Source organism: Liolophura sinensis, chromosome 5 (assembly GCF_032854445.1).
Source record: "Liolophura sinensis isolate JHLJ2023 chromosome 5, CUHK_Ljap_v2, whole genome shotgun sequence".
Classification (NCBI taxonomy): Eukaryota; Metazoa; Mollusca; class Polyplacophora; order Chitonida; family Chitonidae; genus Liolophura; species Liolophura sinensis.
In genome coordinates, this window is record NC_088299.1 from 10,443,162 (window position 1) to 10,469,560 (window position 26,399).

The 26,399-nt window shown below is 37.6% G+C and overlaps 1 protein-coding gene across 1 annotated transcript in view; it reads right to left on the reverse strand.

Moving 5' to 3' along the window:
* The window catches only part of LOC135465444 (uncharacterized), a 64,044-nt gene that overhangs the window by 20,945 nt on the left and 16,700 nt on the right, over positions 1-26,399 (reverse strand). Inside the window, exons 8-10 of the mRNA XM_064742684.1 lie at positions 14,160-14,254; positions 12,998-13,201; positions 7,256-7,411 (exon numbers count right to left, since the gene is read on the reverse strand). Coding sequence (XP_064598754.1) covers positions 7,256-7,411; positions 12,998-13,201; positions 14,160-14,254 — 455 coding nt within the window. The remainder of the gene's footprint in view (positions 1-7,255; positions 7,412-12,997; positions 13,202-14,159; positions 14,255-26,399) is intronic.

Consider the following 26,399-nt stretch of genomic DNA (forward strand, 5'->3'; position numbering starts at 1 on the left):
TAGTTTCTTTAAGTAGATTACATATTCTTAAAAAATGCAAAATGAAAGTGTTTGTACCACTTTCAAAGCTATTATGTATATCCTTCAAATGAGAAGAAATTTTATTCTTCTGTGACAGTTGTAATGCACCTACGAGTATATGAACAAAACCTTTTCCATATATCAGTGTGACAGGTTGGAACTGTGTACCCCTCCCCCCCCCCCCCCCACCCCCACCATAAATACTAATGCAACAGAACACAGGGACAATACATGCCTGTTATTCAGAAGAGCTCAGCAAGAGTCAAGTAAATGTTGATGACAGTTCTGTAAAAGTAGCCATACGAACATCATCGGCTACCCCAATTCCTAAACCTTTTCCAATATGAAGGAGCAACATCCAGCATGATTTAAGCAACCTCCAGCATGATTTAAGCAACATCCAGCAGGATTTAAGCACATTTTCATTTTGGAGACAATAGTACAGTGGTTGAATGAGGTCAGTTTCATGGCTTCACAAAAAAGTATATTTTTATCAGTGAGCAAGGAATAATTCCTTGAGAATATGCACGAATAAACACCTTGTAAACATGTGTTTACACTGACGAATTAGACTTATTCATATTATTTAGAGAATATACAGTTATACAGAAGCCTACACTTATTTGCCTGTTTCTGGCACAAGCAGTTTACCCAAGCCAGCAAGAAATGTTTGTAATTACCTATACAGGCTCATAATTCAATGTCCCCACACATAGGTAAACACACCTGATAGGTGGCTTAGGTAACCCACTCACATAACTAACACACAGATAGCATTTCTGGGCGGAGGGTAGAGTATGAAATACAGCCCGTCAGGCCTCAAGGGAAACTATATTCAAAAGATAGTTACGCACTGTTACAAGTAAACATAGGTAGAGTTTCAAAGAACAGGGAAAATAAGGCAACAAAAAAGAGGCGTGATTGTTAAAAAATTTTTCAATGCAAACTGTACCTGAAATACCCTCACTTGAAATCTTTTAAAAATTGGTCTATAACAGCATAAAAATAATTTAAATATTTGAATTGTAAGGTGGGGTTTAAGGGCCAAACCAAAAAGTGTCGGGTGCCAATGATCAGAGAAGTCTTCTCAAGCATTTAAATGTATTTGTATTTATGGTCTGAATAACTCTTTGTGTGTAAGTGCATATTACATAATGCATATCACAAAAGCTCCCCCCTCCCCTCCAAAACAAAAACAAAAGATTTAAAAGCTTGATTAATTTCAATCTTATCAGAAAACTTTATTGGCATCAAAAGTATAATTTTAAGGTATTTAATATACATGGTGCTGACAGTGCCTTTTTACAGACTAAAACTGAGGTGTAATGCATTTAATTCTGTTGAAGACAGTTTTAGAAAACAAGTGGAGGTACATTTACGTTGGTTTGTTAGGTGCATGGCAACTCCTTGTTAGTTGTCCTTCCTTTTATCAAGCCACACCAGTCATACGCTATGTGCCTTACTCCATCACAGTTATTTTTGTGAGGGTCAAGACATTGAGGGGGAGGGTGAGAGGGAGAAGGGATTTTTAAAATCCTGAAGACTACATTAACTATTGACAGATACATTATTGATTTCAGATGTGTGCGTAAATATATTTTATTTACAAAGGCGACAGATGTTTTGCTCCCTTCTCAAGAATATGTCTTCTCTTGTACATGATTGTACCCTTGATAGTTTATATAGTTGATTATCATTCAGGATGGTATTATAGAGTAATATAAGTTTTACTTCTTTCATGATATCACTGATTATTTATTTATTTATTTGACTTTTACACCATACTCAAGAATTTTTCACTTATAAATAAAATTGTGGAGGGAGGAAACCAAGCAGAACACGGGAAAACACTGCAACCGAATTCACCTAACTGAAAACAACAGAAGAAATGATAATTAAAAATACACCAAGATATACAGATTAGAAACATCTGGAATATGACAAAAAGTTCTGTTTTTTCCCCCTTTTTTCTTTTATAAACATTAACTCATACAAATCACATTAAACTGTGGAAAGCCGAGGAAGTGTACCATATTATTTACATAAACTGACAAAATTGTACCCTATTACAAAGACCACAGCACAGGTGCCCTTCATTAATGTGTTGTACAAAAGGTAACTGAACAGAACTAGCAGTTATATTACAGTTCTTATCTTTAGACATGTGTTGCCAACAGGAAGAATTAAGGCCACTGTTAATTGTCAAGGCGTTCTAAAGTCTAATATGTCATAGCAGTCAACGTGTTACAACCCTGAGTTCTACTGTAACATCAGGATTGAGTCATGTTACCCTGACTTAAATGATGCAATATTAAAACATATTTATATAAAAAAAAAGTTGAATAACAGAACAGTACCAGTACAAAGAATGTGTATACTCCACGTGTCTCATGTCTGCTGGACTGTATATACAATGTGCATATGAGTGTTCAACCTACCTTAGCTCCTGTAGGCCCCAGAGGCCACGATCTTCTATTAAGCACATTCAGACTGGCTCGTACTCTGTTTCTACGGCGTACAGAGCTCGGGAAGCCTGACACGCTCATTTTGCCCGCGTAATAACAAGGTAATAAAGATGTCTGCTGACACACCTGAGTGACGAGCCGTTTGGTCGTTTAACTTCCTGTTAATTACTACACATCAGGTTCCCATGTTAACACACCTACATGTGTACGCAGCAGGCTTTTTGTACTTGAACTATAATTTTGAGTCCCCTCTCGTTCTTCCTTTCTTTTTCTTCTGGCAAATGCATGCTTTGTCTTTTTGGACAGCAAAAGACAAAACAGTCTAAGCTAGGCCAAAATCTCCATGTGAAATTCCTAAATATATAGCACTGAAAGTTGAATTTCTATCTGTGTGAGATGCATGTGCATACAACATACACAGAGAGAGTCCAAGTTAGCAAAGCTGGTACACAGGGCTATCTTAGGTTACATGGGACATTGTGAGCAACTCCAGAAATCACCACTACATCAGGCACAACCATAACCCAACAATAACAACATATCAAATAGATCATAAAACGCCCACATCTAACTTCAGACAGCCTTCAACACAAAGGTTTGAGGAGAGAGGGCTACAAAACAAAGCCGTGTTTTTGGAGCTTGTGTCAGTTTGGATCAATATCCGTATAAAACCAGGCTGTTCTATAACTGGTCAGGCCAGTCCTCAAAGTCACCGTCACCAGTCACTGCTTAAAGGCTAAAAACTCCTTTGTTAAACTTTTGGTAATTGCCTTGTGTACAAATCCAGATCTTGAAGTTTCCCCTCCATTACAAACTGATCATAGCGGTGGATCAGTAGCTCCCTAGCATCAGTCTGTGATGGCGTTGTCGTTGGAACAGCTGTAAATGTTCCACAGCCAACGATGACTTTTCCCAGGAGCCCTGGGGGCAGCACACTGAGTTAGGATTTTCGTTTATCCGACTGTGACAGTATTTAAGGCGGGTTAGTCGAGTATAGCCACAGCTTTAAGTTCGATTTAGCCAGGGAACAGAAACAAGGGCTAAACGTTCCTCAGTTGGCCCAGACCCTCAGATCAGGTGTAAGTAAACTCCTGCCCCTCGATACATTCTATCCCCAAGTAAACCTTCTGAGGAAAGCCACCGTCAGCTCTGTAGCCCCACACTGGCCCCCTTAACTATGAGCACAATGTTTTTTGCTACTGGCTCCTGCCTGTGTCACTTGCTATGGCTCACTGGTTCTATTCAGGTCCCTGCAGTTTACTGTGGCCAGACACCGTTTGGGACATCGGCCAATGCACACAAAACCCGGGTTCGTCTTGCTTCTGTCCAGGTGTGCTGACAAACAAAAACTTGAGGCCAAGCTACCTTACTAAGGATCAGCCACAGTTACTAATCCTGCAAATACCCCCCAATTCAGGAGGCGTTGTACAATAGCTTTGATGGGGTGCAGTTATATTAAGCTGGATTAATCCTGTCATAGACAGCCTGCCAGGAGCTAAACGATCTCAACAGGGTAGAACCGTTATATGTTACAACTTCATAATACCTGTACCCCAAGTACTCATTGGACAGTTTAACATGTACTAGAAGACAATCTTCCCGTTATCGTAATTTATTACGCATACCAGCATACCTTGTAAGTATTGAGCAAACAGTTTATTTGCTCTCTTGAGCTGTTCACTTCTTCAAACCTGTCCACTGCCAAGTTTTTTTCAACATGATTAAAAGAGGAAAAAAACTATGGCCTGTAAGCTGCGATAAGGTTGCAAACTGAGCCGTCTAATAAAATAATATTTATACATAATATGTAATTCTAACTTAAAAAGAATAAGAAAAACATAAATGTAATCTCCTGCTAATGAAAGGAAAGGAAGTGGGTTACATTACAGGAATGATCAAAACAGGTTATGATCAATCACTTCCTTGTTGAGCTTGCGGGATTAGGACTCTCAAACTGTGAGCGTCTGACGGTCTGAGGGGAGGGGGGAGGGGGGTTCTTTGTTGTGTCATCTCAGCAGGCCGAGGTACCTGAACAAACCAGTACTCTCCTCACAGTACCTTTCCAGTAAATCAGAGCTGTCACCAGGCTACAGACTTAAGCCTTCAAAACAAACTGTGAACTCTTGCCCAAACTTCTAAAACATTCTAAGGTCAAACCAAGGTAGAAAAGTACCTGTCAGTACTTTCTGGGGCCATTATGTAACTATAAAGTTCCATAATGTAATACAGAGCTCTGAAGGAACCGTGACAAACATTTTTGTGGGGTAAAGTCACATTGGTTATTCCTATAATGCTGTTTTCTTGTTTATATCTGCCAATATTAAAATACCTTCTAAATCTGGATTAAGTCTGCCTTACATAAGTAGATCAATACAGACTTAAAGTGAACTTGGAAAACCTTTGACCTTTGGGTCATCAGTGAAAAGCCATTTACACTGAAATCATATCAAAGTATTTTAGTTTTTAGCCAAAGGTAGGAAAACAACTTTGAACTTACAAACTTAACTCTACTCTCTATCAGCTCAAATACTTTACTTTTGACCTCAAAATTTGCCAGACAAGTGCATTTCTAGAGGTGAATAAAGATCATAAAAAATTACTTTTGGTGCAAAAGCTTACATTTTCTCTTCAAGATATAACCCTCTCACCATAAAATCTTTCAAATCACCTTTCTAAAATGAAATTCAGGCGAAATGAGCAACTTAGTCATGGACGAATTTAAGGTTAATTACAGGGGTAAAGCCTTATACATGGCGGTAGTACCTCTGTTTTACACTTGTAAATACATGATTACATGTACCATTGACAATGAGAGCCTCAGGCAAGTTTATAGCCATAGGCAGCCCAAGCAGAACAGGATCAGTCTACCTGTACGTCTACCTGTATGTCTACCTGACTGCTCAGTAACAGAAATGGCACACAGAAATAAATGAGAATACAAGAGCCGATCTTACAACAACTGAGGAGCTATTCATTGCCAAGTGGTTTTTAATGGTGCTCGTCTTTTAGTTGCTAAGTCACAGGAGACACAGGCTCATTACCAATCAGGGACAGAGATTTTCACAAGAGTTCAAGGAGTACCAGTCTGGCCTATCGACATGCACTTTCAGGAGCACACAAGGCCCTAAAATGATACGTTTGATGTCCAAACATGGGCCTTCTGACAAAAAATTTATCAAACTTCTCAAAAAACTCTTAAGCGGCTCTCAAAGATGATTGACTCAATCAGAATAAAGCAAAATGTGTCACTTTAAAAATGGCAAACTTTGGTAAAGAACACTATATCAAATAAGTGGAATGAAAATAATCTTCAACAAACTTCAAACACCACCTGAATAGTATCTGAGATGTTGCTGGCCACTCATGTTGCCGAAAACAGTGGATGTGGGAAATCTCTTTTCTGAGACTAGGACAGAACCAACACCTGGTGTACTTAGCGATTTAACCAAGAACATTGCTGGCCACTTGGCCAGGGCCCACATCCAAGTTTACACTAAGTACATGCTCGTATGTATGAATGTACATCTGGCCCGTTTTGCCATCCCAAACACTGAAAATAACTTTCCTTAGGTAGTGCCTGACTACACTTAACTACCCCGACCCATAGGTAAACAGCCCAATCTAAAGGCCCAAATAGATAAGACTTGATCAGCTCTCTAGTCCTGAAAGATTGACAGGTGTGTTGAGGTAATTAGCTATTTACACATAACAAATGTCTTCTGGGCAAACATCGAGAAGGTGTCAAACAGCAAAACACACAAAGTTTGTACACATGCTTAAATTGGCCACATGAAATGCCATGAACGCTTCAACAACAAAATCTACGTGCCTGAAACAGATAAATGATAATCTGAGGCAAATTCTTGTGTTTCTTTCTTAATGTTACTGCACATACACAAAAACATAGCACTCATTCATAGACCGAGTTGGAGTTTTTCTTGTGATGTAACACAAGTAACACATGAATAAACAAGGAGATGGAATACACAATATAGCCACTGACCGATTATACCAGCCAGCTGCTGGCCTACTTGTAGGTGATGTTAAAATTTTACGAAAATTTCAATGTGTACTTGAGTCAAACTGTGCGGAAAAAAATAGCATGAAACTTGTGACGCAAAACACATTTAAAACCACAAGAGCTCCACTGTCATTTGAACGTGCAGGCATGGACTCCTCATTTCAAATAGAGCAGTGGTTATGACAATACATAAGTACCTCTCTTCTGACTCTAATATTAAACAGGAAATTCAACAGAAAATAAAGCAAAATAAAACACTTCACTTCAAAGATGGCTAGGAGATTATGGGTGAAAGAAACTGCAAAGACCCCAGCGAAAATCAGCTAATAAAGCTCACCTAATAATTTATCACATGGCATAGGGGTCATGATTCAATGAATTTTAGGTACATATAGACCTATTCTGGCGTTCATTCAAATGTAACCAGTCGAGAGGCTTTAACCCATGATCCCCTACCACCACTGACAGACAATCAGAGCACATGTATATTTTGTCACATTCCCTTTAAGAGAAATATTCACATGATAATAGCCTTCATTAATTGACAAATGAAAGTCGTCTGATTTGTCCAAGGACTCCTTTGCATCCTTATTTGTACCCTGTCCTATATGGTGTCATGTAAACTCTTGGGTTAGACTTGGCTGTTGTCTAGCATACAGAATAACAAAATATATAATCGTATCCTTGTAAATTCAGGTATTTTTGTTCCACAACTTCATGTATATATACATGTATAACATAAGCTTACTTTATTGAGCGGGTTGAACAGCTGTTGAAGTTTGGTCTGAGGACGCGAGGACTTCTTTTCAAAGGACGACCAGGATCCATATGGGCTGATGGACTGTGAACCCAGCGAACTGCTGTCATCTACTGATAGGTTCATCCGTCTCGAACGCTGGCTTGACTGTGAAGAAGGCCATCATACACATTAATGATACAAAACTATCAAATCCAGTCCTTACCCTTGAAAGAATTTGTTTTTCAAGAGCTTTCAATTGAATAACCTGTATTTTCCAGAAATTTCAATGACCATCAGTTCATTTAAAGCACAGTTCATTTTGATACATCAAAAGTTCCTTCCGAATTTAACTCTTCCAATCTTATTTAATGACACAAAGTCATCACATTCATTAATAGCACATGCAGAGTTAATTAGCACCCTTTTTATGTCAAGAGCGTAAGTTCATCTGCACGTGTGTTTGTCACGTTAACTTATGATCTGGAAAGTGTGGATACAAAATTATTGACAAAAAACAACATCCAGATTTTCTTGCACATCAGGTTAGTTCAAGCCATGAGTTTTACATGTAGAAAATTGGCTGTACCAACACTGCTAGCCAGAAAACACATGTAACACTTTATGTTAACTGCAAAACTATTGGGTTACCTATTGTAAGCATATCTTAAGTTCTAAATGCTCTCCGAGGGATCACATAATCGTCTGATTTTAGATAACTGAGAAAAATATTTGACATGGTAAAAGTGTTAAAATAGTTTTCACCTGTTGTACATACATCAGATATATAAATGTTAGGGGACATTAACTTAAGCTTAAGGATGACAGTGTAACTTACTTCTCATTTATTTCTCTATTGTTTCAGATAAAAATGCTCAGTTGGTTAGCGCATTAGCAGCGCAGTGTAATGACCCAGGAGCCTTTCACCAATGCGGTCGTTGTGAGTTCAAGTCTGGCTCATGCTGGCTTCCTCTCCGGCCTTGTGTTAGGAAGATCTGCCAGCAACCTGTGGATGATTGTGGGTTTCCCCCTAGCTCTGCTCTGTTTCCTCCCACCGTAATACTGGCCACGGTCGTTTAAGTGACATATTCTTGAGTACGGCGTAAAACATCAATCAAATTTCAGATAAAAATAATATCAATCTGATTGGAGTTGCCAATCAAGAATCCTACATGCCTTTTTTCTATGTACTGATTTTATTGTCTACATCATATTGGATATCATGTACAACCACTGTATAAATTGAGATACAAGCGCTGCCCTTCGATGATTAGGGCAACAGAACTGTTTATAGTGTCATGAAAATGTCACATTCAATCTCTACAGGCAGTGTGATATAAGGGCTTATAATGACTGTCCCAATTCTTTAACCTTTTCACCCACCCCTGAGAGAACCACAGAGGGTAGAGAAATAATTTGCAGCTTTATGCTTGCATTCTTAGTGACACAAACATACCATATTCGTAATAAATGCATACATAAATTCCCCTGAAAAAAGTGCTTTAGTGGTTGAAAAGGCTGAAGATTTACAGGACATCACGTTATCAAGTCTCTACATTAACTTACATGTGACTCAAGTGACTTAGCTATTATCACAAACTGAGAAACAGCAACGCTAACAGCAATGTTTTTCCACATACTTTATCATGAGGCCAAACAATTTTATTATGTGTTTCACTGGTGCACCGAAAAAAAAATCCAAAAATAGAATAAAAAATTTTAAAAAACTGAAACCCCATCCCTTTATTTTGTCAGAACTTTCAAGATATGTTTATTATTTTCTTATTTTTCAAAGCCTTTTGATGGTGTAAATGTTTCTTCCACAGGAAAATTTGCGACGACAGTCTTCATGTCCTAGAAATAATAAGTTTTATGTTCATTTTTATACCCTCTTTCTACACTGAAAAATAACATTTCCTACTCCTAAAACAACTATTTAAATTGGTGTGGCCTTTATATGTTAACAATTTGTCTATCTGAAAGAGTGGCAAAATCAATACAGCCCTAAATAGCCCCTTGTTCTCCACACACGCACAGTAGAACTGAATCAAACAGCTGGAGACAATTTTAAAACATGGGCATTGTCAGCATGTCTAATATAGAACTGATCCAATCAAAAACAGTAGCTTGTAAGCCTGGAGTATGTTGCTTATTTGTTTTTTCTTATTTTTTCATTGTAAATAATGAGCATGAAATGATACATATGCAAGTTTTGGCTGGAGTTTTGATTAAGTCTAAGTGCACGCATTTCTTCACACATGCACAAATGCTTGGCTTACTGCTAGATACAGTTAACAAGTGCACGTACCCACACCAGTGTTCATTCATTTGATTTCATTTGATTGGTGTTTTATGCCATACTCAAGAATATTTAATTTGTACGGAGGTGGCCAGTGGTATGGTGAGAGGAAACCGGTCAGGGCCCAAGGCAAACCCACGACCATCTTCAGGCTGCTGTCAGACCTTCCCACTTATGGTCGAAGAGGAAGCCAGCATAAGCTGGACTTGAACTCACAGCGACCGCATTGGTGAGAGGCTCTTGGGTCATTACGCTGCGCTAGCGCACTAACCAACCATACCAGTGTTTAAGCAGGAGCACCTTAACCATTGTATTCATACAAGGTTTTAATTTTTTTGAAACTTGACAGTAGATTAAAAAATAACTAAATATACTTATAAAGAGATTGGCTTTTTTGTCTCCTACAAAATCATCATAGTAGTTGAAGCAGTATTTAGATAAACACAAAAGAACTTGTACTAGTTGAACATGAAAGGGTGGTTAAAGGGAGACTACTCAGATACAACTTTGGCCCTTCATAGTCAAACATGGGTTCAAATTGAAATAATTCATGAGGTGAAATTAAAACATTTTTCTTATCCACATCCACATGTTACTTATCCCAACTTTGCTCAATTTATTATTTCATTCACTTTAAAATAAATTACAAGGAGGTACAGCACTGGGATTGAACATGCTACAGTTGATCATACTGGGACGGATTCATCCTGCAGGCGGGACCATTCAGAAACATGCTGCAATCAAGCTTTAAACTCATTCTACCCAAAAAGACTAGTGTTGCTGGTCGGCACAGTGTGATTCACACAATTGGGATTCATGTTTTGGTCCCAATCATTGGGATTCACGCTGAACCCATTGGGATTCATGTTGTGGTCCCGATCATTGGGATTCACGCTGAACCCATTGGGATTCATGCCGAACCCATTGGGATTCATGCCGAACCCATTGGGATTCATGCTTCAGGTGATACCACTGGGACGGATAGAATTTACACTGTAGTTTGGACCATTGGAATTCTTCATTGAATTGGACATACTATGATCATGCTTCAGTTGGGACCATTAGAATTAATGGTATAGTTCAGACCACTGGAATTAGTGGGGACCATTAGACTGACGTGTCACTGAAACCGTTAGAATTCATGCCGTAGTTTGGGCCAATGGAATTTTTCATTCAACTGTTCATACAAGGAACATGTTTCACCTGGGACCATTGGAATTCATGCTGATCTGCGCTGTAATTTCGGCCAAGGGCATTCTTTCATCAGCTGAGCCCAATGGGATGCATGTTAAGTGGGAACCATTGGGAGTCCTGATGCAACTGGGTCCATTGAAAAGTCATGATGCAGTTTGGACCACTGACATTTCATGCTTGAGACCATATTGAGACTCATGCTTTAAGCAGTTAGGCATATTTGCGCTTCAAGTTATTGTTTGGTGGGCTTCATGCTTCAGTTCAGACAACGGGAATTTCATTTGAGACCATTACGAATGCTGGTGCTGGTCCCATCAGGCATCATGCTCCTTCTGTGGCACAATAGTCAAGTCAAGCTCCTTCAGGTCCATGGTCACATGAATGCAATTCAGAGACTTAAGCTGCAAACTTGGCCAATGGAATCAAATCAAGCCCACTGACTGTCATGCCATAAAACAAGGATGGAACTTACTACAACACTGCTTCTTTCGATATGGTTTCTAGCAATAGGGTGCTCGTTTTTCACCTCATGAAGCAAGAGTTGGCGGAACTGCAGAGAATGTCTACGCGGCTGCCACTCCTCTCCTGAATCTGAGGACCCTTCATCTGATGTACACGTAGTACATGAGTACTCAGGGTCACTGGCACCATTGTGGTGGATAGGCTTGCTGTAAACCTTACCACACAAGAAACAATTAAATGAACAATCAAACTTTAAAAATGCAGAGCAAAACAAACCTGAAATTTAAAGAAAAACACCACTGAAATATTTTGCCTATACACTTTTAAAAAAAAAAAAAAGATCTTTTCAATAAATAAGTCACAACAACCCTATATCATGTATGTGTATACAAAAGTGAATTTTAGACAGCCATGCCTTCGTTGATCAATCATTTCTGTCTAATCATATTGCCTCAATTCTCAATCTTCCAGACATAAGCTCCAGTCAGCTGTTTCCCTTTCTCAGAATCCATGTCCAACCCATTATATTTATAATGGCTACTGTCATAACTTACCGCCATCTGGAATTCGACTACATTGAACTCACTTGTGGTACGTTTTGGTTTAAAATTGTAAACGTCATTTATACATTACGTTTGGAAATGTTTGACACAGCCATAATTGTAACTGTTGTTTAGTTTCCTTTCAGAATGGTTTGAGAGACATTATGCATGGTTGTCCTTCAGAAGCTATACATTCTTATTACCAAAACAGTTTGCATGATTAAACACTATTCTAAAACATGTCACAGAGCAGAAGCTCATAAAACAACTGTTATTACAGAATGTAACATCTTCATGCACAAAATTATTCATTGGGGGAAGTTGAATGATTTCAGGTTTCCAATTTAAGTTTTGCTAGCTATGTTAACAGTTTAAAGTGAGAAACAAGAAGTTGAGAATAAACAAGCACTTAGCAGACAGGGAAAAATAAATAAACAAAAGAGACTAACACAGCAAGTAAGGTTCGTTGCAATACAGAAAGCATAACAAAATATTTCCAAATGAAGTTTTGGGAGAATAACTGTTGGTAGGTTTAAAGGGTTTATGTTAACTTCTGGGAGACAGTAAGAGCAGAGTACAAAAAGAAATCTTAAGCTAGGACAATTTGTTCAAGTAAATGATTCAGAAGCCTGGAATTTTTCAATTAATTTACACAATTTCTAAAAATCAAGGGAAATCTCCTGACGTCAAGAATAGTCTCAAGTACTTTTTTTTATACTTATCTAGCTTGACAGTCGCAGTATTACAAATTCTTCCGAAAAATTTCATATTTTCATGCACTGCTATATTTGGAAATATAAGAGTGCATATCCATTACGATGGTAACAAAGGTTGTGGCTTTCCCCACAGTCTCTGCCTGGTTTTCCCTACCATAATGCTGGCCACTACCATATAAGTGAAATATTCTTGGGTACGGCATAAAACACCAATCAATTAAAAAATAAATAAACTAAAATGGTAATAAACAGGAGACAATGACTGTTTCTACTGAGCAAAATTTTAACATGTGATAATTTCTTCAAATACCACTGAAACTTTTGATGTGAATAAAGCTTTTATTAGTAAATAATATCTCTGCCTTAGCTGAATCATATCTGAGAATTTAGTATCTTGCCGTGGAAAGTTAATGGGGGCCGAAGTTTGCAATAGCAATGAACATTCAGAAAGACATGCAAGAAACCGAAGTTACTGCCACTCTGACTGACTGACAAGTAGAGACAAGGGCATGCCAAATTACAACTGGCTCTCTCAACTTACAATTGACGTTTCGTCCATAAAGGGCAAATGGGTGTTGCTCTTTGGCAGGGTCAAATCCTCACCCTGAGCAAGAGGGTGGTCAGGTCTAGCAGTTAAGACCAAACGTTTTGGGAATTTCCTATGGTGGCTCAGTGTGATGTGCTGTAGGCCTATCTGACCCTTACCACCTGAGCTTCGCGCTGGGCTAGAGTGCTTCACATAGTGCTGTAGTTTAAATTAAGTACGATGGAGAGTTAGTGGGTACTTAATATCAAAGGGTGAGTGTAATCGCATAAACAGATTTTACTGAACGTGGGTATGAGTATATCTAGAGCTTTTCAGTACCAGCTGTTTTCAGTTGTCATGACTACTTTGGTAACACAAATTTTCATATCTTTAGCAAGGGGGGGACCTCCGTGGCCGAGGTGGTTAGCACGCCGGTACGGCGTAATGACCCAGGTGCCTCTCACCAGTGCGGTCACTGTGAGTTCAAATCCAGCTCATGCTGGCTTCCTCTAAGTGGGAAGGTCTGTCACAACCTGCGGATGGTCGTGGGTTTATCGGGTTCTGCCCGCCGTCGTGTAGGTAAAATATTCCTGAGTACCGCGTTAAAACACCAATCAAATAAATAAATCTTTAGCACGGACTTTTGCAACAGTATACACATGTATATCAGGAAGAGCTTTTCATCTGTTCTCTAAGAGAAAGGCATGGATTCAAAGCTCTTCAAGACTGTTTTTGCCACTTGTCGGCATATTCAAACTGTGAATTCTGTTGGATATGAAATTAAATCCCAGCATTGTATTGAAACTTCCTTTGAACAATGAACATCAATTACAGCAATATCACTTTACGTTTGGGAGGTAAAAATGCTTATTTATGCACACAAAGCTTTTCTAATAAGAAATTGATTAAACTTACCCAAAAAGTGGCACTAGAAGGCCAATAATTTAAAATAATCAAGTAAAATGTGTCACTTGATAATTTTTAAACTTTAGATGAAACGTAGTCAACAGGAACTAGTGAAGTTAACTATCTGAGAGATGGAATCTCAGCTAAGGAAAAGAAATTATAACACTGAAAAACTTTGAGCATACACTCATATATTAACTCTGTTCCAATTAGTCAAAATTCAAAACACTGAATCTTTTTATTTTCAGCTAGTTAACAAAATGGCACTCACCCCAACTGCTTTATAGGGACGGTTATCTTTTAGGTGGGGTATTCTGGGGATTCCTGAACTCTTTGCTCGGCTCAATATATTTTCTCCATCCTTGTCTGAAAAAGACAATTTCATGGCCATGTCAATCAGTTCATTTTATTTCATTGATCTAATTCATTTCAAGAATTTTTCACTCATATGACAGCACTGAGGTATACAGGTAAAGGAAACCAGAGGGCCTCGGGTATAAAACCACCACCCTTCTGCAGGTATCTGATGAACCTCCTCACTTGTTAAACCTCAGTCTGTATTCTAGTCAGGGACATATCTCCTGCAGGAAAATAAGCAATGCGACTCTGCACATCCAATAAAACACATGAACATATATAACAACATAAATCACTGCTTTGGGACAGTCATGATGTTATTGTACATACGCTTCTGCTCAAACAACATAATGCAAAAGACTGCACAAGATAGGTTACTATAACTGTTTCACCTTTTCGCATTTTTGCATGGTGTTTATTCAGGCATATTCTAAAGGCATCATTCTGTGCAGACCGATGTAATTTAAATATACTTTTTGCAAAGCCCCAAGATTTGCCAACCCAGCCAATGCAGTTTTGTCTTCAATATCACAACCAATGTAGTTTTGTCTTCAATATCACATCAAAAAAGTGCATAAATCACACAGACAGTCACTCTTTCATATGCAAAAAGGTTGAGGAATTAGGGTAGTGTTGTAAATTTATTCAAAATCTTTAATGTATTTAAAAGACTAAACCTGTCCACTTTTCAAGATTGTCCACTTAAAGAACTACTCCTCATTGTACACAGCATAAAATGTCATTCTTAGTACATCTGTGTGTTACATGTATGCTAAGGACAGATAAGTGTCAGAGCAAAATGAATGAGGAAACAGTTCTGTCTGAGATAGCAGAGAAATTTCACAAGCTAGTCATGCTGACAGGGAAATGACCTGAACTTTTATGGTCCTGAGTTGTACAAAATGATCTTTGTCAAATTCCGAGTCAGTCATCAATGATATATGAATGAGAAAAAAAAATACTTTGTTTTATGTTTTATTTTTTGTGTGTGGATGATGTTTTCAATGCTTTTTTTATAAACACATCTCTTAAAACCTCCAAACGGTCAAGCAAATAACTGCTACTAGATCAAGAAAATAAATTCATTAGATCAGGACTAAGCTCTGGCACCATCCACTTCTCATTTGGGCTCAGTTGTTGGAAATTGTATTAGGCAATACTGGTATTAAGTCATATTTTATATTTAAATTTTTAGCCAAACTAAGCAGCCAATGCAGATCTTCGAAGTCAAAGTATATCAGCAGGAGTTTTAGTTCATATTTAATATAATGTTACACATATTTTTTAGGCCTCTCTACAAAATTGAAGACTTGGTTTAAAGTTAAATCTGGTATTAAGTCTCAAACCAGTTTATAACAACCTGATCCTGTCAAGAGGGCTCCTGCAGGTGCTCTTCCCAGATTGGGACCCTCTGAGGAGAAAGCCCCTGTAGTGAGGGCTCCTGCAGGTGCTCTGTCCAGACTGGGACCCTCTGAGGAGAAAGGCCCTATAATGAGGGCTCCTGCAGGTGCTCTTTCCAGACTGAGACCCTCTGAGGAGAAAGCCCCTATAATGAGGGCTCCTGCAGGTGCTCTTTCCAGACTGGGACCCTCTGAGGAGAAAGCCCCTATAATGAGGGCTCCTGCAGGTGCTCTTTCCAGACTGGGACCCTCTGAGGACAAAACCTCTCAGTGTAAAGACAGCGTGGGCTGAGAGGCGCCCTGCAGAGAGGCCCCCTGTAAAGAGGTGTCCTTCAGAGACGCCCCCTGTAAAGAGGTGCCCTGCAGAGAGGCCCCCTTTAAAGAGGTGCCCTGCAGAGACACCCCCTGTAAAGAGGGCCCCTACATGTTCATGTATTAGTGGAGTTTAAGTATGCTGTAGTTGGACACATTGAGGTTACGCAGTGCCTTGTGAAAAATGCGACCCATGTACATGCCTTCTGACATGTTTGTAACAAGAGCTCTGGGAAGGTCAGACTTCCTAGCCAAGACTTTTGCCATCCTGGATAACATTTGTCCTAGGTACACATGCACCCTGTAGTAAACAAATATTAAGACCAGGCTGCTCTCTGTAAAGATTTTCTGCGTGAGTTATCCAGGGGATGGGGAACGATTATACTATAGGGAAGTAGACACAAAATTCAGCTTTCATCTGACATATCCGTGACTTCATCAGAATTGATGAATTTTTGTAAAGATTTCCCTTTCACGACGAAGATAAATCAATGTGACCTTACTTTTATTAAGTATAGGATTCCTAACTTTCTTAAGAAGAATACAGTTTAGTTGTCTGTTGACCAGACAAAAAAAACAAAACAAACAACCTGTTCATTATCCCTGAAATATGTGCACCAAAATTACCCACCCAGAAATGCAGTCAGAATTGCACATGCATACATAAAATAAAGAGCAATGAATGCTTTAAGCAGATATGTATCTCTCCATCTTTAACTTTGAAAACAATTTCAGTTACTATTAAAGTTTGGAGATGTAATAATGAATTTAATGGTTTAAGTGAATGGTTCACTTTTTGGAATTTTATGAAATATACCTAAAGGGACATAACCAACAGTTAACAGTTAGCTGGCATGACTGCAAACAAGTCAATTCTTACACAAATCAGGACCCATCAGCTATATGCATGGCAGTGAACACTTTAATCCACGATCAACATACCTGTGCATGTGGCCATGTGTTTTTCTGAAGGTTACCACGGATACTCAGTAAAATCTTATCACTGGATTTGTCAAGTACATTGACAATGTATATGCATGTCATGTTTGTTTATTTGGTGAAAGCTCTTGTTGACATTCCTCTTACATTTTGGTATTCCTGCTATGAGGTTCAACTATGTCAATGTTTAACACCATTCTTCACAGTTAAATATGAAGTGATTAAACAAGTTAAGCAGTTACGTTAAACCAAAAGAAAAAGAAAAAAAAAAAAAAGAGAACAAAAGACAAAGAAAACCCATAAAACATAATGCAGGGATAAATACCACCTTTTACATTCAAATGTAAAACACAGCCATTATAAAAACTTTCCTTATTTTATCACATTAATCATAGGTTAAACTGGCTTAATCCCACAGGTGTTAAGCTGTGAAATAATGCTGTTAAATCAAGCATGAAAAGGTCAGAACAACACAGCTAACTTGTCACTGCTCGTGCAGGACAGTGCTTCACACTACAACAATTGTCCATGTTAAACTGTGGTTACAGCCGAGCGAAGGTGAAACTGAATGTTCAAGCTAATGAGCTCTTTCTTCAGGATTCATACGTACACTTCAAAGATTTCATATTCCAGGCTTCTTCAAAGTTTAATTTCCAGGCCTCAAATTCACATTTACGCAGAATAAATCTTTTACACCTATGGCCTCATTAATAACAAAAATTATGACACATCAAAAAGCAAAAGCAGGATTTGAACTTGCAACCTCATAGATTAACGACAGATCAACTGATTGTTGCTCGAACACTGCTTTTAACAGCTGGCTGAGGCATGCAGAGAGAGCCCCAAACCTTTGTTGTAAAATGAAATTTTTTCACACAACAGGAATGACAGATGTAGGTGTTAATTGTTTGTTGTGACAAGTCATTTGTAGGGTTAGCTACAATAACAGCCTAAAGCATGGAGAGTAGCCACAGCTTAACATACATACTTTCAGTGTGAACTCTTGTCCACACATAACCTTGACCACGGTCAAACAAGTGAAATATCAAAAATCAGCATGTTATGTATAACTTTTGTATTCACATTTTGTTACAACCCACAGGTTTACTCTACTCTTGCAACCTCTTTTGAGATTGTTTTCTTTGTTATATCTTAGTTTTAAGATTTTAGTTTTCCTGTATACGTAAGTAAAACCATGTAATTTGTCTTTCAGACATGTGTAATAGTCAAATTAGAAAGCACTAACAAAGCACCATGCTTTCAAACCAGGCCTGATTATGTACCATAGAAATATGCAAAACTCTGCACACCTATCCACCTCATACTATACAAAGTGATAATTTTGTAATTTATGGTACAGCAATTTTTGTCATAACTCTGGTCACCAGCCATGAAGAATACTGATTTGTGTAGAGTAAAAATAGAAGGAGCATTCTCTATGCATAAATATGTTCATGTGCATATATGAAGGTGTACAAGGAGACAGGTATTAACATCCTCAATTTCACCTCTAAACCCCTCTGCCCCCCTCCACCCCAACACCACCAATATATTAGGGCAGATTCTTACAGCAAATTTAATGTACATAACCTAAAATTTTGCCCTTGAAAAGTTGGTACATTTTCCCTGATTCTGTAAAAATTCATCTAATACACTTAAAAACATGTCTTGAGCTTATTTTAGAAGGTAAAGGGACATTCTACTGGGTAGAAGATACATGTAAAATTCAGCACCAAAATTAACATGACATTCATTTGGGGAGAAAAGTTTAGGTCATTTACCGTATAACAAAATAAGAGAATAACAAGACCCGTGTTAACCGTTCTGCATCAAATGCATCAATAGTAATCAAGCATGAACAATGACAACCTTATTAATTGTCTGTTACCTAAGTCTGTCTGTGACAATAGTGTCAATAGCTACATGTACTGTGTAAAATGTACGCTACAATATACATGTACGACCTACATGTGGCTAAGAAAGACATGTACATACATGGTTTTCAAAAGGGCCAAGTAGACACCGAAGGTGTGTAAGTCCTGTAAGACTGTGGATCAATGACTTCTATGAATTGTGTTGCCAATAAACCGCGTCAGATAGTTTCAATTTCATTGCGCTAAATTCAGCCCAATAATTCTGATTCAACTGTCATCTTGATATCTGAACGAAATTACCCTCAAAACAATATATGCAAGTTCAACAAACCCATTATAACGACAGGGACTTGGCAAACATCAAGAGTTAACTGTAACACGTGGATCACGTGTACAGAGATCAAAACTGAACAAATAAATTATACTAAAAATAAAGATACCTGAGACTCCGAAGAATTCGTGAGCAAAAATATCCATCATGGAGGGGACTTTGTACGTTTCTGTCTGCATGGTGAGGCTTAAAATTGTTGACACAATATCCTGTGAGGGGCAACACTTTATGACGAGGCATCAAATTGATGTCCACGAGGTCAACAACCCTTTCCAATATGTTTTCCCTTCCGAGAAAATAAATTCAAGAACATGAAATCTCTGGCTGCCTGCTCGACGGCCACACAGGTAAACACATCAGAGAGCCATAAAGTCAGGCAAGACAAAATTAGGAACACAGCATTGTTATCCTCGTTCAGGTATGACTGAACAGGGACGGCAAAACACAGCTGACAAATGCAAGTGTTGCGCCATCTGCTCGGCTCGGCTCAAGAAACAATATATCGGCTCGTCATCAAGGTAGCAAGGTGAAGCTTGGTAATCAGCTGTCTGACGTGACAAGGTTTCACCTGATCGGTCTAATATCATCCAGGTAATGATCCACACTCGAGTTCAACTGCTGTTACTGACACCATACCTCGCCTGTACTATACAGTGTATGTCACTCAACTGCTTTCAAGATCTTCAGGTAATGTGCACAGCTCTAAGCGTAGCATATGAGTATATATTTATATATATACATATATAAACACACACACATATACATATATATATATATATATATATATATATATATATATAAATCTCAGGTTCTTAGTTGATCAAGACCAGTCATCCCAATAATCCACAGCTCTCTCCACTACCTGTGCTACATTTGTTTGCCAGCCACACTGATAGGTTGCAGTATCAATAATTAATGACACCACATGCTTTGTGGTCTGTATGTCCCTGGATAGCTTCTCACATAATCATCCAGCATCGGCTAGACTTTACAGGTCTCCAGTAAACAACAGGCTCAAATCCCAGGTAATGGAATATCCTCATTAACGCTCATTAACAGATCCCAAATGGACTGAGAGATAAAGTATTAAAATCCTTTATCATGAAAATCTGTAAAAGATGGGCACTACCTTACAGTGCTGAAACGGAATTTGCGATCTTGAATGTTTTTGGTAGGTTCTGAAGACTTTAAATATATATCCACCTGGGAATCTAATTTCTGCTGTTATCCTCCGTGACAAGCAGGTAAAGAAATGACTTTGCCTAATCACCCCCCTGACTCCACTCCAAAATGAGGCTTAAATTCCCCCAGTTTTCACACAAGCTACAGGTATGCACTGGAAAGGTAAACAGCCTGCCCATCATAACATGCCAAATCACCACATGCTTGCATACAAACAATCTGTCAGTCAATAGTTTTCACACCATCTTAAAAAAAGTACTTCCCAGAGAGCAAGTCCCTGGGGGTGGTAAGAGTTTCCTGGCCCCGCTGGTATTCCTGTGGCTCCCCAGGCCTATTGTCACGGTCCCCACGGTGAGGGGAAGAAGACTGACCTGCTCTAACCTGCAGAGGACCACGCAGGCTGTAAGCTTACCTCACCTGAGGGGTCTGGTCAATTATATAAATCCTATGCCACAGGTGTGTCATTGCCTGCATTCCTCAGAAACTGTCAATACTTAAGCCTGCTTCACGTCAAGAGGTGAGAAGAAGTGAAATTAGCTCCAGCTCGGCTCCGTTCCTCAGCTGGTCAAATTGATCCAGTCAATCACAACCATTATGATTAATAGACATCAATCAGATAATCTCTTTCCAGAAATAATTGCCCTCCTCTGTGACAACTTCCCCAATTTTTCAAATTCAAGAAAGGAACATCTATTGTGTTCACAAATAAAGAAAATCCTTTTGCAGCAACAAATGTATGTATGAATTTGAACAATCCCAAGATTCGTAAGTCAGAAATATTACTTGATCAAGTTTCAATCTCAGATAGCTAGTTAACAAACTCCTTGAGCAGTGGATGTTCCTTGACATGAGAACAAAACTGATTTGTTTGCAAGTCGACACAGTATTTTAACAAATTTTCTTGATCAGTACATTAAAGCCTTACTAGAAAACAATCCCAAACTGCCAATAATTTCACGCAGTCATACATGACAGCAGTACTTTATCACTGGCCAGTTCTAGATAGGGAACAAACCCAATTTGTCCATGCAGTCGTTTGAAAGAAAATATTGAGCACACAGTAGCAAATCCTTCAAACAGCTGTCCACAATTTCACAGTAAACATGATAAAGTTCCAAAAGTTCTTGATCACAGATCATTCCTTAGCAGAAATGTTTGATCATGCAGTGGTCATCACTTGACAGAGAACAACCTGCTTTGTTTGCAAATCCACACAGTATTTAAACAGGTGTTCTTGATCAGCGTCCGTTCCTTGATAGAAAAAAAATCCTAAACTGCCAATAATGTCATGCAGTGACATACAGCAGAAGTCCTTGATGATAGGCCATTCCTAGAAATGGAACAATTCTGATTTGTTTACAAATCCACATACGATTCTGACCAGTAGTAATTCCTTGATATAAAATAATCCTAAGTATTTGGCAATTCCTAGGTAGGTAGCTACCAGATTTGTCCACAAATCCATCCAGTCATTTCCAAAATAAGATGTCAATCAGTGGTTAATCCTTAAAAGAGCAATTGTCCCTAATTTCACAGTAAAGTTACATACTTTTGATCACTGACCATTCCTTGACACATAACAAACTACCTTTGTCCACAAACTGACAGTGATATTAACCATATGCATCACTGACAATCCTGGTATCTTTCACACATGGATCCTTCAAAGAGAACAAAACTATAAAATGTCCATAAACAGATCTGTGCATAGACACCTGTACCAGCCAGTGATCCCTGAACACCAATACAGGTATAGTGTCTGGCTAGCAGATTGTATATCTTCACCTTCTGTGTGTACCTACCCACGTATATACCTGCACTGTGAGCTGAATTAGGAATGCAGAGATTGTAATGAATATATTATCCAGCCACATGTCACATGTACTTGCCTTTTTTTTTTTTGACTAAGGTAAGAAAAGCTGTATTTTTATTTGCTACAAGAATGAAGGCCAAAGGTAGAATGTTATATACTGGTACTTCTCTGTTTTCATAATGAAACAAACAAATAATTACTTACAGAACAATGGGTAAACTGATTTATATCTTTATGCAGCCTCAAACGTCAACAACGCCCCAAGTAGACGTATTGCTAGTATGTGTGTTTAACATTTACATACACACACAGTTAATACGTGATTCTGCAACAGTCGTGTTTTTACATAGAACGAAGGTTCTATATTTAGGCACATTTAATGGCAAGCTTAATTATCGCTGAGCCAAACTTGTTTTGTGTTAAAACGAAAGCTATCAGGAGCTGCATGTCTATTTATCTTAACACCACGAGATAATAAACAATCATAAGAGGCAATGTAACGTGTAACTAATGTACACAGGTTACATATCTATTTGTATTGATCACTAACTGGCTTCTGCTTAAATTGCCTCTGTTACAGTACCATCTGTTACTCCAAAGTGTCAAACACTTCCTCCTGCTTCAATTAATACCCTTGGCTGATGGTGAATATTTTCATAACATTTTGAGAGCTTCACAAAGTCTTAATTGTCCAAGTCCTAAAATTGGTCAGTCCAGCAAGTACAGCTCCATCAATGAATTAATATTATCATTGTGCAATGGGAAATATTTCCCATACATAATGTGCTATGATATTGATTAGTTACAACAGAACAATGGTCAGTACAGCTTGGACCAGAGTTGCCATTGTACAGTTAAGTTCTCAGGGGTAATATTAGCAAATACTGCAGTTACCTTTTTGCATATAATATTGTTGAGGAATTAAGGGAGTTATCCAAGTTTCTTGTTCATAAACAAATAATGTGCTACTTCACTCTTGTTCATAAACAAATAATGAGCTACTTTATTGTTCATAAACAAATAATGTGCTACTTCACTCTTGTTCATAAACAAATAATAAGTTACTTTATTGTTCATAAACAAATAATGTGCTACTTTACTCTTGTTCATAAACAAATAATGAGCTACTTTACTGCTCACAAACAAATAATGTGCTATTCTGGTGTTCATCAAAAAATAATGTGCTACTTTGTTGTTTATCAACAAATTCAAGGGCTAATTTTAGTGCCATCAAGAAGATTGCAGACATGTACTTGAATATGTTGTTACTAAGTATATGAATTAAGTTATGTATCGAGTTGAAAAGTAAACAAATCAGGGAAAAATATCACGAAACATATAGTAGCTACACTGAGAATCATACGACTGTCGCTCTAACTTATGACCATTCCATTTTTCTGTGTCAAAACATAGATGAGTCTTGTTATCTTTTATGAACTAATTGACTCTTAATTATGAGTTGCTCAGCATTTATTTAATAGCGACATGTAAACAAATGCAGAAAAATGTCAAAGAAGATAAAATATCAGAGTTATATATTAGCAATGCACGTTCTGAATTCGACATGAATACATTGTGAAAGCTGAAATCTGGGAAATATGCCAAAGTTTCAGTTGTATATTTCAGGTTATAATATATAAATGACAAGCACAGCCCAGTTCATAAACTGACCTCCTGCAAAATAAGCATAAAAGATACTTAAAGATTTTATACTTAAAATTAAATGAAATGTTGTTGATTACACATTCATGATCTCTTACTAACTGTCTCTATTAATTCAGAAATATAAGCAATAATCTGTAATGCATCAGAAACTGTACTTGATTAAAATAAAGCTTTAATTTATGCTGCTTGGTTTTATGATGATTGTTGTTTGAATTATGATCTTTTTATACTGTAATAGGATATGGCCTGCAGAAATAACAGTGAATAAATAATGTCTTACTTAATACATGCATGTAAATCACTTATTAAAGTCACGGTCAACACACAGTGTATACATGTAAACATATACAAGAACAAAAAACATCCAAGGCAACACCAATTATAGTTTTTGTTTTACAGGCGAGCCAACAATAAAAAATCCCAAAATGGAATAACATAAAACTGAAAATCCACCTTTTTATTTCGTCTGACTTTGATACATTTATGATTTTCCTCTCTTTTTTTTTTCAAAATTTGATCATGTAAATATGTCATCAACAACAACAACAACAAAACTGTAGAAAATGTCCACATTTTTCACAAATTAGACAATTTTCCAGTTTTCTTTCTATTTAAATAACAATAATTTAAATAGGTGCAGCCTAGGTAACAGATGACATGTAATGTTTCTTTGGCAAAGACGCATCCAAGATTTCACAGTTTTTAGGTTTTTAGACTTCTCAGACAGGCTAATGAACACAGGGTAAACATGAGAAAAAGATTGCATAACAAGTTGGGCTGTCTACTCTTTTTATTTTCAGGGTATACACCATCACTCTGTAACACAGTAGAGACTCAAACCAGTTAAACAAGTCTCATATCAAGTCTTATATTCTTTTATCAGCTTTATTAAGAAATTGCAAACTTAACTGTTGACTTTTGCATGTTGTTTTCTTCTTCGTCTCTTTGGGTGTACATAAGCCCTCAAGAATTTTATATCTTTAAGATCAAATACATGTAAAGAAGAACCTCATTGTTTTTTTAATTTCAGACAGCCCCACGATTTGTCATTTGAAACTGACATGCTGTAGGCTTTTCTGTGAAAACAGGAAGGCATTCCCCTTCATGAAATAGGAAGGCATTTTACATCATACCGAGGAAGAAGGAAATTATGACAGTCAGACACTCCATGATATTTTAACTGTTGTCTTCCATTTGTTTTGATGTATCTAGATATCATATAAAAATCTGACAATTTCAGTATACATATACTTGTACATAACAGAAAGTATGCCTTTATTTTCGTCTTTTTTATTTTTTTCTAATCTACCTAGTCTAGTACCAAAAATCAGTTGATCCAAGGATTTGAATTCACATAAACAGTAAACAGATTTTGGGGCTTCCATGTCCTTAACTTTAACAATGTTGAAACAATGCATATTTTATTGTAAAAAAAATACGAGTTTGAATGCAATTATATTACAGGAATTCAAGTTGATTCTTTTAGTTTTGGTTCATGAATTCTCGCTGAAAATAAAGCCTTAGAAAGCTTTCTGAGGCTTGCATGGTATTCTTTATTAAGTTTAGGATAAGAGTGAGTAAGTGCTTAGAGTGTAACCTTGTACTTTACAATTTTTCAGTCATACAATGACAAAGGAGCGCTTGCAGTGTGCCTCCTTGTTGTAGGACGGATTTTCACCACTTTTTTTAGTGCTGCTTCACTGAGACACCTTTCCGAAGGCAAGTTACCCACTCCATCGGAGCCATTATGCTGATACAGGGCAACTATCCTCATAATGCTGAATGCCAAGAAAGGAAGCCACAACTTCCTCTTTTTAAGGCCTTAGGTAGATTCAGGATTGACCCTGGATGCTCTAACAACCGAGTCATGGGGGGGGGGGGGGCAAGATTAGGATAAGACAAAGTCTCTACATTATATAAGAATATCCCGTTCAAGTGTTGACTTTACAATTAAATGCAGGTTATACTAGCTATGGTTTAACTGATTATCCATGCATTCATAGTAAAACTCCATGATGCCAGAAATTTGCAACAGCATTTTGTTTCCACTGCTCCCCTTATTCTAAGAAGGACAATACCGATTTTTTTTTCGCTGTATACTTTAGATTTCGACCTTTTCATATCTGACACATAACATTAACATGAGAACAGAATAATTCTCATTAAGCAGAGAATTAGGACTAAGCTAACAGTCAGAGAACTTAACTAATGTTAACTTCAGGTGTGACAATCCACCTTTAATCTGTCTACTGTTAACTTCAGGTGTGATAATCTGTAATTTCCCTTATCCCTTAGTAAGAGATTTGCCTGAGTAGGTACACTGAACAAACCCAGTTGATAGTACACAACTAGTGGGCATAAAAGGATTTACATATCAAAGACTGAATACCAATTAACATATGCATGTATTGTTTGAGAGGAAATCTAACAAAAAAACTTATGAAATGTTAAGTATAGCATTTGGGTTACCACTAAACCGTTCACCGATTCATTATACTTAAGTGAATAATACTTAATATTCAGCGTATTATTTAAACCAATAAGTTGGGCTCATTATGCTGAAGTGTGTAATTATGCTAAAATGTGCCATAATTCTAAAGTGTGTCATTATTCTAAAGTGTGCCATTATGCTTAAGTG